General features: G+C 32.1%; 2 protein-coding genes across 3 annotated transcripts; both read right to left on the bottom strand.

Annotated features, from left to right (window-relative positions):
• Window positions 1–744: 744 nt before the first annotated feature.
• LOC111915449 (L-ascorbate peroxidase 3) lies at window positions 745–3573 on the bottom strand. 2 transcript variants are annotated; one of them, XM_023911107.2, is made up of 10 exons: window positions 3492–3573; window positions 3084–3227; window positions 2365–2489; window positions 2178–2227; window positions 1950–2015; window positions 1785–1833; window positions 1629–1711; window positions 1455–1537; window positions 1252–1372; window positions 745–1158 (listed from the first exon to the last, which is right to left on the bottom strand). In XM_023911107.2, exons 2-10 carry the CDS (start codon window positions 3215–3217, stop codon window positions 961–963), a joined length of 909 nt encoding a protein of 302 aa, XP_023766875.1. In that variant the 5' UTR covers window positions 3218–3227; window positions 3492–3573; the 3' UTR covers window positions 745–960. The 2 variants fall into 2 exon arrangements, with proteins under 2 accessions (XP_023766875.1, XP_042756192.1); XM_042900258.1 differs by lacking the exon at window positions 3492–3573 and adding an exon at window positions 3295–3443.
• A 6449-nt stretch (window positions 3574–10022) lies between these two features.
• LOC111915450 (cell cycle checkpoint protein RAD17) lies at window positions 10023–12926 on the bottom strand. The gene is made up of 7 exons (XM_023911108.3): window positions 12522–12926; window positions 12201–12258; window positions 11164–12081; window positions 10982–11095; window positions 10697–10895; window positions 10553–10613; window positions 10023–10440 (listed from the first exon to the last, which is right to left on the bottom strand). The coding sequence occupies exons 1-7, from the start codon at window positions 12738–12740 to the stop codon at window positions 10252–10254; spliced, it is 1758 nt and encodes a 585-aa protein (XP_023766876.1). The 5' UTR covers window positions 12741–12926; the 3' UTR covers window positions 10023–10251.
• Window positions 12927–15140: the final 2214 nt, after the last annotated feature.

Genomic DNA, 15140 nt, shown 5'->3' with positions numbered 1-15140 from the left:
CGTACTAATATTAAAATCAAGAGCAAGACTAAGGGGTGTTTGACTAAACTTATTTATTGCTTATTTTCTGAGCTTATTTTTTATAAGTTTACTTTTTCTAACTTATTTTTCAACTTTTATGCTTATTTTGACTTGCACTAAGAAAATAAGCAAAACTAATGGAAAAAAAAAGTTAACAAAAATGAACTTATAAAAAATAAGCCCGAAAAATAAATCATAAATAAGCTCAGCCAAACACCCCTAAGCCAATCCAAAAACACTTCCTAAACCTAAGGTCATCCCCAATGGAGGTTCTATGAAGAGTTATGATGTGACTTTCAATAGAGTAAAAATGCAATGTAGCTTAAGTTTATTGAATACGGAGTTCAATCCCCATTGAACCGTGTAATGCTTTTCTTTTTTTTTCTTTTTTTTTTCAATTTAATATAATAATTTCTAGTGAAAATAAAACTTTTTTTCAACAAACATATTATATATTATTATTATTTTTATTTATCTTTATTTTATTTTATATTTAATAATTTAGTTTATTAAGTTACTTTATATTTTTTTATTCTAAATAATAAAAATATATATAAATTATAAAAATATTTTAAAAAGATAACATCTTATTTAATGTATTATTTGTAACTTTTAATTTTTAAATTGTAAACTTTAATTAATATTTTATAATTATAATTTTGAATTTCTAATTAATGTAATATTTTAGTTTTATTTATTAATATTATTATTTATAAAAAAAGATAAATTAATGATGTGGCAATCCATAACGTAGAATTTACTGGATTAAATGGAATGGTTAGTTATTGAACTCGTTCCATAAATTGGAGATGGCCTAAAGAGTAGGATAACCAAACCACGTGCAAAAGTAAAGTTTATCGACATTATTATGCGAACATAACGTTCTTTCCCAAATCATAATAACCTTGAAACTCAATCAGGTGGTGTGTGTTACGATTATTAGCACTTTCTGTTGATTTCTTTGGCGAGATTGATGGAGACGATAGTGTAACTGATTAAGATCACAGAAACAGCAGCAATAATTTTCACAAATCTTCGTAAATGATACGCAGCATTCGGTGACAGAGGTGGGGTGAAACCAAGCTGCGAAAGCTTCTTGTGTGATTCACCATAGTCTTTCAAGAACGCCTCTTCATCCTACACAATCCACGTCCACAATACAAGCTTATTTTTTTTCTTTTTTCCACATTAATTATTCATAGAATGAAAGATTGAATATATATTATACACCTTTGCATAAAGCTCAACATAGGTACGAAAGTTTGGGTCATCCAGTAAGGCTTTATCAGTTGGAAGTTTCAGTAATCCATCAGAATCAGAATCAGAATCCGAATCTTCCTTTAGAAGCTCCCTGATTCATTCATTACATGATATTATTATTTATTGTCAATTTATCAAAAAAGGAGAAAATGGATGTGTAATTTTTTACTTACAGGAAATAAAAGTTGTCAAACTTGAAAGGATCTTTGGTCCATGGTTTCTCATCAAATCCTGACCTTTCTGGATGAGCCTTCCCCTGAGAGATGAAACAAATGCAAATCCCATGTATTAATTAAATTTTCATCATATAAAATGGAAATTAATATAATTATGAAATTAAAACTGACCAAAGTGTGGGCCCCTGAAAGTGCGACTATATCCTTATCAGATAGGCCCATTCTGTAGAACACATCCCGGAGATGTTTTGCACCTAAAGATTGTATACATTAAAATTCAGAATCTGAATACTGTGAAGGATAAAATCAACTTTATTATGGACTTACCTTGTTTGGCATCAGGAAGAAGTCCCTCATTAGGTGACTCATTTGAATCCTGTTTCAAAAAAATAAATGGAGATTAAGCAAGTATATATACAGTAGAGAAGTTATAATAATTAATATAAGAAACTGGTTTATTAATTACTAAAATGTTAATTTATTGTATTATACCTTCCTTCCAGGTGCAAAGTTAATGGTGGGGCCTCCTGTCACCTCAACTGCAACAACTCCAGCAAGCTGAACAACATATATTTCATCATAATTTTGGGTGAATTTGAAGTTCCTTTGTTACAATTTTATCAAAATACCATAAGTTTAAAAATAGTGTAACCACTAAATTGAAGCTATTAGCATGTAATGAAATTAAGCGGATATTTAAACAATTAATTAATTAATCACCTGATAGAGATCAGCGTATGTAACTCTCGGATGTTTGGCCTTCACTTCCTCTGTTATTACATGAACACAAACTTTATCAGGAACACTAGGTATACAAAAAGACATTGGAAAACAATAGCAAACTCTTCTTTATAGTTAATTTATAGATATGGTATAATGTTTACAACATAAATGCATAGAAACTTACCACAGAGATCAATAGCAATTTTCAGACCAGTGTTTGCTGCATGCATATACTCTTCCTTGTTCCTGATTGATCCATTTGGGCCTCCTGTCTTTGTTTTAGCATCATAAGTCCCTGCATCATGCCATCTGCATGCATGCCCCCAACAAACTCTATCAGTTATAGATCATGAGGATTACAATGAATACACAAATTCACATTATTTAACAGTTAAAATCAATGCTATATTTACAAACAATCACAAATCATCTCTCGTGAGTTATGTTAGACTACTACGAAGGTCAATGTCAAACCAATTGTCAGGAGTTAATTATAACAGATATAGTAACAATCCAGTTGTACACGTAAAACACTGTAATCAAATCTGCTGAAAATAACATCGCTAATTCTTTTGACCTTTTGTGTGTGAGAGAGAATCACGTCCTAATTATCAACAAATACATTTAATATGCTGTACAAAATCAATACGATGATATATGCTAAAACGTTTAATTATAATCCTTATTTATCATTTCACTTGTAAAGCAATAAAAGAGCGAACTAATTTCCATATCAGAACTGAAAAGTAATGTTTGATCTTAAGTAAGCGATTCAACTAATATCGATCAATCAATGCTTCACAAATAATTCCTATAAGTTCTGAATCAGATAGCTATACAAATCATCGATCTGTAGGAGATATATAGATTCATAAGACCAAGCAAGGATAAGAAATCACGTACGCTAAGCGAAGCATGATAGGAGCACAGTTTTTGTTGAAGATGAGAGCACGAAGATCTCGACGAGCCTTTTCAATCTCCTTACAATACTCTTCGTCCAATAGAGAACCTGCTGCACCCATTAATGCTTTGATCATTTTATTTCTTCTGCAAAAGAGAAAAAACACATCAAATCACTCACTGATTCCATAAGCTATCATAAACCAAATCGAACCTAGCCAACTCTCATCAAACAAAACTAAGTTTTCCAGTTTTTGCATTTCTAAAACTCTAAAAAATCACTTCAAAATGTATGAAATCTAATGTTATTTCACATAAACTAATCGAGGTAATCATTGATTTGATATGAGAGAGAGAGAGAGAGAGAGAGAGAGAGAGAGAGAGAGAGAGAGAGAGAGAGAGAGAGAGAACCAGAGGAAATGTATCAGAGGGAAGACACGGTAAGGATCAAGTATGAGACGAGGAGAAAGAATAAATGGAGGGAAGCTTATTTGACAAATAGGCAGACGCTTCTTACAGAGTGAATATTTTCAAATACAGAAATGTGTACATATTTCAATACGTAGTGTACAAATTATTTATTCTCGCACTCCTGATTTTAAGATATTCAGCTTTGGAAACAGAATATCTTAATATTTTAGATGGAATTTGTATATACATTATACAGACACAATTTGCAGAACTTGATTGTTTAGTTTATAAATTTTTATATATTATTTATCTAACTATTTATGGGTATATTTACTGAAAATAAAGGGATCGTTATTTGCTAAAATCTAAATATAAAATAAATTTTAAAAAAAGTGGGACGATTTCATCCATGAGCCTCGGAGAAATTGGTCCCCCTCTATTTTGTCCCCTTGTAAGTTAGGGTTTTTGTTCATGCGTTTTGTTAAGGAGGTAAAGGACCTAAAGGTAGTGAGAGAGAGTTTTTTTTTTTTTTTTTTTTTTAATGTCATTGTAAAATTATTTGATTTGATTCAATTATGTAGAAAGTTGAAATAAATAAAGAAATATAGTAAGACATTTTATTTAGTTCTGTTTTTTAAATAAATTACTTATGTAGTATTAGGAATTAAGGATTGAGAATTAATTTCTTAATTTGTCAATGAAATCTTTCACAATTACACAAAAAGTCTATGTTCACATAGTTGCATCCTTATAGGAGGCTCTCAGGCTTATTCCCTCATTTTTTTTCAATATTGACATTGGGATATTTTTTGTTTTAAATTAGACATTATTTTTATCAATTTTATAATTCTGACTACTTAATTAGTCAATCTGGTTGTCATTGACGTGGTATGTTGAGATGGCACGATTACATGGCATTAGTTGGTGACATTACAATATGGGTGTCAAAACTAAAAAAATAATTAAATTTAATGTCTTTCGTGATAGTTATCCAAAATATATTAATGACTATTGTGTAATTTCCTATTATCATAAAAGTAATGATTGTATGTAATATCTTTACTTGGTGGAATTAGGAAATGTAAATATATATAAGTAATTAATAAAACTAGTTTTATAAAGTGCACCTTCTATTTATTTGCAAAGTAGTATCGTTTTTTATGAGCAGAATATCATATTATATGTTGCCACAGTAGTTTGTCTTGGATGTTGGTTGTCATATAACATGTGTTTATGAAAATTGAAAATTAAGGTGTTTAGTAAGGGCTATAAAGGCATTTCTTTGGAGACTAGTTGGTAATAAACAACGTGTAAATTTGGCAACCAGAAACCTCAAACCTTTGTTAAACATGAGCACGCATTGATGCATGGTGCATACCATGGCTCGTGACCTTGGTGAAAATCTTGTGTCCGGTGCTTGATTCATATCTTTTAAAATCCATAGTTAAACAACAACTTGCATGAAGCACATATGCATACATGTCACCTCAAAGAGTAACCGTGTAAACCTAAAAATATCAATTTCAAAAAAAAAATTGAATAAATCTATAAGAGTAATGATATAATATATACAAAAATAAAGTTCACTCATTACATATATACAAACCTCTTTAATGGTTATTCTTAAATATTAAATTATAATAAATGGTACCAATTCCTAAGATCATTCGTATATAATAATTTTTTTCGTACACAACAATTTATGTTTAATAGAGTTGTACAAGACAACATTTAAAACACAAATTGTTGTGTATTGATAAAAATTATTGTTTACGAATCAGCCTTCTTTTCGAAAACTTGTCCATCAAACTTTTTCCATCCATACAATACTTGAATATGTACTTTGTTACACTGCCTTCTGTCTGTTAAATGCTTAATTACCTTTTATTTTATTTATTATTTTGTAATTAATTTTTATCTAAAAACAATTAATAAAATGGATAATGACTTGAAAGGACAACCAACTATATATTTTGTATATATTTGGTCACTAACTTTTTTTGGTGCACTGTTAACCCTCAAACTTGTATTTTTGTTTAAAACATATCATTATTACCAGCAATAGCAGGTAAACCTGTTTTAAGGGTTTGAGTTCTATTTCTGACAACATTTCAGACGTTCCTTATCTTCCGCATCTTCCGCGACATCTTCGATCATCTTCAATTTGTTGGGTGTTACACAAAAAAAAAGCAAACTCTCATTACATTTTTACACAATAAATTCGATTTGTTGACAATTTGAAAAGAATTTATATAATTTGTTTTATAAAATCAACAATAACCCATTGAACTATAAAACCATCTTTTTTTGGAGCAAGTCGTTCTTATGTGAATCTCATTTTTTTGAAAACTATTTGGGTGGAAAAGATGCTCATCTTATATAACCTCCTCAAAAATTAACCTTTCATGGTAGGACCGTAGAAAAAAATGTTATAAATTCTTCGCTAGTCATATGAGAGGTCGGGTCGACCCCGAGATTACGAAGACCCTGTGCAAATTAACAAAATATAGGCCTTGATCTAAATTTTTTAGCAAAACAATTATAGCTTTTCATTTTTATTCCAAAATACATAAATTAAAATTTTCATTCAAAAGAATACACAAAGAAATTTGCTTCTACTTAGAAAATCGTAATCCTTCTAAAAAATAAAACTCTAATTCAGTGATTTGCTTATTGGTTCTTGATTCTGAAGAATAGAATTGTGATACAATTATTTGCTTCTAATAAAAAAATAAAAATAAAAAAAGCCAGTTATATTACATTATCAGAAAATAAAAACTATTATTTGCTTCAATATACAAAAGCAGAAATTTGAAAGTTACATTCTGCTTTTCTGAAAATTCAAAAAAATTGTAACATCCCGACTCCCAGGTATAAATTTTAATTGTTTTATATTCATATTGCTAGAGCAACTCGACAAGTTAGAGGCCCCAACTCGTTGAGTAGAGACTGATATTGGCCGCGTGATTTTAGAACCAACTCGACGAGTTGGAGCTGAGTGTGAAACCCTACATTTTCGAGTTTGTACCCTATTTAAAAGACCTTAAGTCCTTTACCCCGCCTCCATCATCACCTTATCACTCAAAGACAAACCCTAATCGATCTATCTTCCATTTTGAGAGTGTACAAGGCTAAGAGTGTGTGTTTTGGTGCATTACTTGAAGAAACTTGAATAGTAAAGGGCTTGGAACAAGAAGGAGTCTTTAGATCCAGCATCCATTCAGTTGTAGCAGTCATTTGAAGGTAAAAAGTCATTACCTTGACCACTTGTTTGTTAGATCTCTCCATTAGAGAGTTTATGGCCATTTCTAGCTTCTTCTTGAGTCATTATTGGTTTTGAGCATGCTTTAAAGCTAAGACTTCAGATCTGGACACCACTAGGCCCTTTAGGCCTAAGGACTCCAGCTTTATCAAGCTTTGGCCAATCTTCATGCCTTAAACCCCTTTTTGAGCCTTGTTTTGGCAAAGTTAGCCCCTAAATGCCATGCATGGACGTAAAATTTGCAGCTTTACGTGGTAACTCATCCCTAGATGACTAGATCTAGAGTTTGGGGCCTTAGTCTCGCTTGAAAGCGTATGAATTAGAGAAAGGGATAAAGGAACTCGACGAGTTGGTTAGGGTTTTCCTCAATATTCTAGACACTGTACAAACTCGGCGAGTTGGTGAGACAACTCGACAAGTTGACTCGAATTTTCCCGATTTTCTGAGAATAGAAGGAACTTGACGAGTCGCATAGATGCACTCGACGAGTTGAGTCAACATGGACTGTTGATTGAGTGTTGACTTTTGTTGACTTTTTAGGGTTTGGTCAAGTTGTGAACTTTGGTGACCACGGAGGGGTAAAATGGTCTTTCACCCTTCCTGAGATTTAGTAGAGAAGTTACTTTAACACCTTTGGAGTTGTTAATATAAGTTGTTAATTAGAGATGAGTGTGATATATGTAGGCGGAGTCTAGACCGACAGTTGAGTACGATACATTCTTGCTTTACCTACGAGGTGAGTCTTCTCACTATACTTACCTGAGTGGTAATTACTATGCGACCAGAGGGTCTTATTTGTGTTACTGGCCGGAGGGTCTTATGTGCTTATACCGAGATATGTGATATTATGCATTTTGTCTTTGTGATTTATGTTGTATATTATTCTGTGCATTATTGAGATAGGACCAGAGGGTCCAACCCGAGCTGTGAGACCGGAGGGTCTTCACTGAGATACAGGACCGGAGGGTCCAACCAGAATCGTGAGACCAGAGGGTCCTCACTGAGACACATGACCAGAGGGTCCTTATCGAGATATAGCCATGAGAGGCTAACTGTTTGTGTGTGGTATTTTGGGGAACTTACTAAGTTGTGTGTTTATAGTGTTGTATGAAATGTGTTTCAGGTACATCTCAAAATCGCGAGAAGGCGCCAGCATGATTGTACACTAGCTTGTTGATTTATGTTTTGAGGATTCTGGGATATATGACAAACAGTTTTTATGTTGTGTTTTGAAACATTTATAAATTGAGTATGAGAGATGTTAAAATGTGTTTTTTTTTGTGGAATTAAAAATGAAAATTTTATTTGAAAATTTAGAGTGTTACAAAAATAGGAATAAGAAAAAATAAAAGAAACAAAAAACTAATTTACTTCTTATAAATCGAAAATTATCAAAAATAAAAATAAAAAACTAACCTAAAAAGAAAAACATAATTTGGTTTGTTTGTACCTTCAAAAATCAAAAATTGATTTTCTTGTTCCTCTTATTTTCAAAACTAATTTCTCCGTGCCTTCTGGTTTTCGAAACTACTTTGTATGTACCTTCAAAATCAAAAAATCAGAAATCTCTTATATCCTTACTTCAAACCTCAAAGTTGATTTTCGATGAAGAGAAAAAAGATTGTAAGGTTCGCTTTTTCCCCTGAGATTCTAAGCACTCAAAGCTGATTTTCGAGTAGACTATAGAATTGTTGTTTCTGATTTTCGAGAAGAAATAAGAAAGAAATGAGCTTGTTAGAGCAATGGGTATAGGTCCCAACCATGCTCATTCACAATAGTTGCCACATCATCTTCTTCTCTTCATGACTTTAAGAAGGGATGGTATTCTCAGCCTTAACGGTGTTGAGATGAAGCCAAAAAAAAGCAGTGGGAAGAAAGAAAGAGAACCAATCACAATTTGTGTTGCATCTCGTCGTCGTTACAACCCAATACGTCATAACGCCCCTTAACGAGATTTGGGGCGGTATGCTCATGTTACGATGCCGTTATTACGGCTCCACGTCGGCAATAACACGATATTTATATACCCACACAATATGCTCTTAAAGATTGTTGCCTCTAAAATTGTTTGAGTGGACATCATTAAGTTCTGCCTCATGAGTAAATCGACAAACAAGAAATCAAAAAGTTTTTTTTTCTTTTCCCGAAGGTTCATATTTTCCCGCTCACTCCTTTTGTGCGCTTGCATTGTACGTGTTGTAGCTGAGAACAATGTAAACCTAATTTGAATTGGGCCAAGAATTGAAGATAGGCTAATATATAAGTTATGAAAATTTTAGCCCCTATTATTAAATGGATCCTATTCATGGGCACACTTTGAACTCCCTTGAAGTAACTTTTTTATATAAAAGGTCATGATTTCAAGTCTCGATAGAAACATAGATGGTTATTTAAAAGTGGGTTAGTTAGTTATAAATTCTTGGCTACCCGTTCAATATGGCCCCTAATTTATTGAAGTAATAACTAGGTAATCTTTTATTCAAAATAAATTTATGGTTCTTATGGTAATCTCATCTAATAAATGAAGGTTTTTTTTGTCATTTGTCACACTCTTATTCATTTTGCCACATGTCATTTTGTGGTTATTTTGAATTAATTTTTATTCCATATGTAATTTTGTGGTTTTCCTATTTTATTAAATTCCATATGGTATTTAAATTTAATAATAAATGCTTAATTGACTTTCCTTATAATTTCAAAATTTTAAATTAAAATCTCATTAATTTGCTTTGATTATTTTATCTGAATGATTTGTTTATATTTAAAAGAGATAAAAAAAACACTTTAATTTTAGTAATTCAATTTTTTTTCTCATTTTTCGTATAAATTCAAATTTTCCAAATGTTTATACATATCTAATTGTTTTAAATACACCCATGTAATACATTGGCTCACACCTAGTAAAAATAACCAAATGTGGTCCTTATAAGAACAGTGTGACACGGTTGACTCATGTAGTTTGAAAATGTTGTAAGGTTTGTTTTTTAGCTAACATCGTTAGAAAAAAGAATGGGTAGAGTATTTGTGAGATGATCAATTTATCCATCTTTTATTCTTTTTCTTTACTTTTGTTAAGAAACACACCCTAACCACAGCTATCTTCATCATCTCCAATCTCAAGCTTTACTTCAAAAACAAATTATTAACAGCGAAATCCTCATTTAGATCAAATCGAGAACAAAATAATATTAAAATGACTAAACCCACCACAAAAGCCAGACTTAATGACCATATGGTATAAAAGAAACAAGTTGGACTTTTTAGTGCACTTTTTGGACATCAATTTCTTTAATTTACTCTTCTACTTCCAATGAACAAAATCAAGTTGAAGTTAATGATTTCATTTACATTGGTATCTCTTGAGTTTTAACCAACTAAAATGATCACCACTTGAAAATAGAACCAAAACATATCTAATCTCAAACTCGTCATAAATTTACACCATTTACAAAAACTAACCCAAACTTTTGCTTTCTCACAAAATTTGCCCTCTAAAAACTACCAATCTTCTATTTCATCATCATCATCACAAATCTCCTCAAAATGATCCAAATCACAGTCATTATTATCAACCATTGATCCACCCAACCACTTACTAACCGGTTTCCACTCAGTTGCAATCACTGAAAGATCCGACAAACTCACACCATTATACCCACCAACACATCTTTCCCCAATCATCTCCTTCTGACATTTCATTACATAAAAATATGTTAAAATAATAATAATAATAATAACAATAATAATAATATCTCTGACAAAAACTCAAAACATTTTACTTAATGTCTGAATCCCAAACCTTGTTGCGCCATTGTGATTGTTCAACTTGCCACATCACCGGACGACGAATGGCATGCCACCTAAGCACTCATAACACAATATTCAATCTTTTTTTTATATAATTTAAGTAATTATAACAATTATTAATATGTTAAAAGAATACCTTGAAGATAGAGGGTGACGATTTCCAAACATGACCCCACGAACTGCAACTGAAGCAGCAGTTGATTGGATGAGATTCTCAGCTTCATAACTTCTTGATCTTATTCCATTTAATGAAGCCAGAAGTGAGTCAGCATCACTTAGATATGAAGCTACAACCCATGCATCATCTATTCCTTCCTCTTCAACAAAATCTAAAACTGAATCAAACAAATAATAAAAATAAATAAATAAATAATTCCATGACTCATGGTTAAAGGATAAAAAAAAAGTATAAAAAAGATACCATTTTCGTGTAGGAAATCAGCAATAGGTCTTGCTTGTCCGTGTGCTTGACCAAGGACCTTCTCTGGTACATCCATTTTCATGGGCAATCTTGTAAATTCCTCCTTTAAAGAGTCTAGAACAGAAGAAAGAAGGTTAAGAAGATGTACACCAGAAGGAAGGGCAATAAAGTAATTTCCATACCGGATGTAGTAGCTTTCTCTGTTTCTCTTTTGTTGTGGAGGAATTTCCCGAGGGCGTGGAACAGGGAGAGAGTTTCATCTCTGCCACATGATAAAGAGTACCCATCATCTAAACAATTGGAATTGACGAAAATACCCTTGGAATTTGATTTCAGATTGAAGTACTGTAAAGATGTGATTGCGTTTCTGATATCACCTCCACTTGCTTTAGCTATAGCATCAATCTGTTCAGCTTTTGTTTTAAGTTTTTCTTCCCTACAAATTCTTGAAAGCATTTTTGTGATGGAGTTTGCTGTGATTGGATTGAAAGCAACTTTAAAAGCTCCTGCATTTTGAAGAGAAGTCTGAAGTTCTTCCCAGCATCTTGAGGTGTAATCAGCTGTGTCTGATCTACCATAGTCTGTGATTAATATAATTGTTGGAACACAAACATATTGGACAAGAAGATGGAGACAACGTTGTAGTCTACCATAAGAAATCTTTCCATTTGTAACTGGAAGATCATCGATCAAGATAAGAAAGGGTTTCTTTTGTGGTTCTTTAGTCAATGAAGAAGAAATTAATCCGTATTTTCTTATTTTCTCAACAAAATTCTCAAATTCATCTAACTTTGACATGTAACGCAACCCTGCATTGGTTGTGTGGATGTGTTCTTGCCAGATTGTGGGAGTAGGTGTGTTCCATTCATATACTGTGACTCCAAGATGGGAGGCAATTGCTTCAACAGTTGCAGATTTTCCAACTCCAGGAAGTCCAGTTATGACAAGAACATGATTGTAATGATTGTTGTTTTTGGTTTTGATTCTTTCTTCAAGCCATATTTTAATCTCTTCAACTTTCTTTTTGTGAACAGATAAGTCTAGCAAAGAGCGAGGCTTATACTTGTCTACCCATAGTTCTTTGTTGTCTCGTTTATGACCTGAATCAGGATACGTAATCATGTCAGATATGGAAGGAGAAGGAGAAGGAGAAAAATACAAACATTCAGTTTCATTTTGTAAGTGCAATAGCAGAAATGAGAAAACGAGTATAGCATACCAGCAGATACCTTGAACCCAGTAAAACCTTCACCAAAATCCTCACAGAACTCTTTCATCTGCAACAAGGAATTTCAGATTTATCATGCTGCTTAATGAAAAAGAAGACTAAAGTCAAATGTAACAGAAATCGAATCGTATCAAAGCTATATTCTAGGTCTGGAATCAGCGATAGAACATAGAGGAATCCCTTACACGCATCAAATAATCTATCGTCATTTGATGCAGCTTGAGCAAATAACAAAATTACATACTCAAATGAAAGCACACACGCATACAACAAATTGCACGCAAAACACGAACAAAACTCTCAAATCAATACCTCGTCAAATGGATTAGAACTTTTGCCTGGATGTGAACGAGAACTGGAAATTCGAGCTTTCTTTGGAATTGGACCCTTGGTGTTAGTTCGAGGAACAGAAGCTGCTCCCGATTTCGGCTGCTTGAAATACTTCAAAATCGACTTTGATGCAAAATCATTATCATTACAGTCACCATCGTCCTCCGATGATGATAAAACAATGGTTTCCCTCTTTCCCATTTGCTAGAACCAAATAACTGAAAAGAGTAACTACTTCTCAATTAACCCTTATATCAAATACGATGGGCGACTAAGCTTCAAATTTTTCTGTTTTGGCGTCGAAACAGTTGTCGATAAAACCCTAACGACTGCAAAAAGAACACTGAGAAACCCCCATTTGTTGTGTGCCCTGTTCTGGAATTGACGCGGGAGATTTTAGGCGTAGCTGAGAAGCTTATTCAAGGGTCAAATTTGTAATTAACCACTACCCTTTTAAAATCTTGAAAACATGAACCTAAGTTAGGGTTGGCAAACCGTGCTATCGTTTCGTGTTTTTGTCTAACACGAAAACGACATGACACGATGTCGTGTTTTTTTTAACTAACACGAAAACGAACGAATTAAAAAACGACAAACAAGACACGACACGAAAAATATATCATATACTAAAAACTAGTTTATTTAATGAATCCTTTATCAAATATAACACGAAAAATACGATAAAAAACAGCTAAATCGTGTCAATTTTGTGTCGAATTTTGAACATGAACACGACACGACACGACACGATATCGTGTTTTTTACAATTAACACGAACACAACACAAACACGAATTCAAATTTCAGTTGCATCCCAATTTCGTTTTGTGTCGTGTCATAAATTGTCACCCCTAAACTAAGGTTGTTAAAATCTCAATTTTGATATTAAGATCTTACGATTTTTGGATTGTATAAGTGAAACAATTCCGATCACTCTATGATCTCGATCACCTTTTGAGTATCAAAATTTCATTTATTCAACTTGATATTGTGTATCATAAGTTGCAAGAAGTATTGTAGAAAATCATTATTTCATCCATTCGTTTTGAATTAGGCAAAAGATACTCATAATAATCCTTTTAATATCTTATGTCCTTAGTTGTATACATCAAAATTATCTTTTTGTCTAATTAAGTTGTTTTCTTCTTAATTTTCAAGGTTTGTAGCAACAAAAAGTATAGTTCGTGCTTAAAAAGTTAAAGTTGATTGAACTATCGACCTATTAATCAACATCAAGTTATAATATATATTGCACTTTCACACTCACTATCTTGCGAGCAAATTAGAATATGAATTCATTTTAATAGGATATTTCGATCGTAATTCGATCTTACAATCACGATATTATAAAACATAAAATGATTTTAAGTAGGATCTCAATTTTGACAGCTTTACATGAAACCAATATTCTTCTAGCCATCTTGAATAGGTTGAACTATCTATATCATATGTTGTACTTTTCATTTGAGTACTAACTTTATCATCTAAAATTTGTTTCGTGGATCAAACCCGATATATTTTTAATTGATATTATATGTGATTGATGCTAGCTAGGGTTAAATCCGTCTTCATCCTAGCCAAATTCATTTTGGGATTTCATACCACTTCCTTGTATCATCACATTCATGCTCTTGTTTTTGTAAAGTGAACGTATATTGTAAACCGTCAAAGTTTAGTTCATATATACTTCAAAGTTTGGTAAATCTTCATTTACTTTATATAATGAAATAGCAATCCTTGATTGAGTTTTACAAATTCAAAATATGAGTTTGGTTGATGATTAATAAGCTAAATCAATAATATATTCCAACTCCTAATGTTCAAGACTATCAATTTCAACATACAAGTATTTAAAACTCTATTAAAGCTTAAGAATCCAAAGTTGACTTCATTGAAGGTTTTAACTTTTGATTTGAACTTTGCATGAGTAATCTTACGTCTAAAATCAAATTCCACTATATCTAATGTTGATTTCACAAAGCTATGGTTTTCAAGGCCACATTTGAAGCTTCTTGAACTTATATTCAAGTATAAGAATGGAATTACACTATTATATTTGCAATCTATGCATGGATTCATCATCAAAACTACAATCTAAAAGCAAGTCTCAATGTTAGAAGTCAAAAGGAGAAAGATAAGTGAATATTAGCTACCTTCCACAAGTTCATTTGATTATTTAAGCTTCTAACCTTCAACTGACTTCAAATAACTACTAGTTGTTTCTATAACGTCAAAAATCAATTTGTCTTTTTTTTCCCTATTTATAGGTCAAAATAAAGAGGAAATTGGGGAACTGGGGATTTCAGTTCAAATGTTTGCGTATTGACTAGAATAACCCTTATACTTTTCAAGTTTTCAGGTCCCCAACTAACTCACAACTCCCACACAAGTTTGAAATTTTTTAAAATAACCCTAATAAGTTGGTGTCTTAGCAATTAAGTTCCAAGATATAACTAACCATATCAAACCTAAGTTTCCATATTTTGCAAGATTGGTCCATCAATCTTCAAAATTTTTGTTTAACCCAAATTAACTTTCCAAATAACCTTTTCTTACGTCTTGCTTACTAACTCAACGTTAAATGATAAAATTTATTGCAATT

Source organism: Lactuca sativa, chromosome 3 (assembly GCF_002870075.4).
Source record: "Lactuca sativa cultivar Salinas chromosome 3, Lsat_Salinas_v11, whole genome shotgun sequence".
In the NCBI taxonomy this organism is placed as follows: Eukaryota; Viridiplantae; Streptophyta; class Magnoliopsida; order Asterales; family Asteraceae; genus Lactuca; species Lactuca sativa.
The sequence above is the reverse complement of the archived record's forward strand: the minus strand, read 5'-3'. Positions and strand labels throughout refer to the sequence as shown.

What these genes read in the sequence shown, in the direction of transcription:
- LOC111915449 (XM_023911107.2), bottom strand. Translation starts at nt 3,217, where the DNA reads ATGATCAAAGCATTAATGGGTGCAGCAGGTTCTCTATTGGACGAAGAG. An exon ending in AATTGCTATTGATCTCTGTG is followed by an intron (nt 2,228 to 2,364) that starts GTAAGTTTCTAT and finishes ATGTAATAACAG; the next exon opens with AGGAAGTGAAGGCCAAACAT. An exon ending in TTTCAGGGGCCCACACTTTG is followed by an intron (nt 1,538 to 1,628) that starts GTCAGTTTTAAT and finishes TTCATCTCTCAG; the next exon opens with GGGAAGGCTCATCCAGAAAG.
- LOC111915450 (XM_023911108.3), bottom strand. Translation starts at nt 12,740, where the DNA reads ATGGGAAAGAGGGAAACCATTGTTTTATCATCATCGGAGGACGATGGT. An exon ending in GTTCTAATCCATTTGACGAG is followed by an intron (nt 12,259 to 12,521) that starts GTATTGATTTGA and finishes TCCTTGTTGCAG; the next exon opens with ATGAAAGAGTTCTGTGAGGA. An exon ending in AGAGAAAGCTACTACATCCG is followed by an intron (nt 11,096 to 11,163) that starts GTATGGAAATTA and finishes CTTCTGTTCTAG; the next exon opens with ACTCTTTAAAGGAGGAATTT.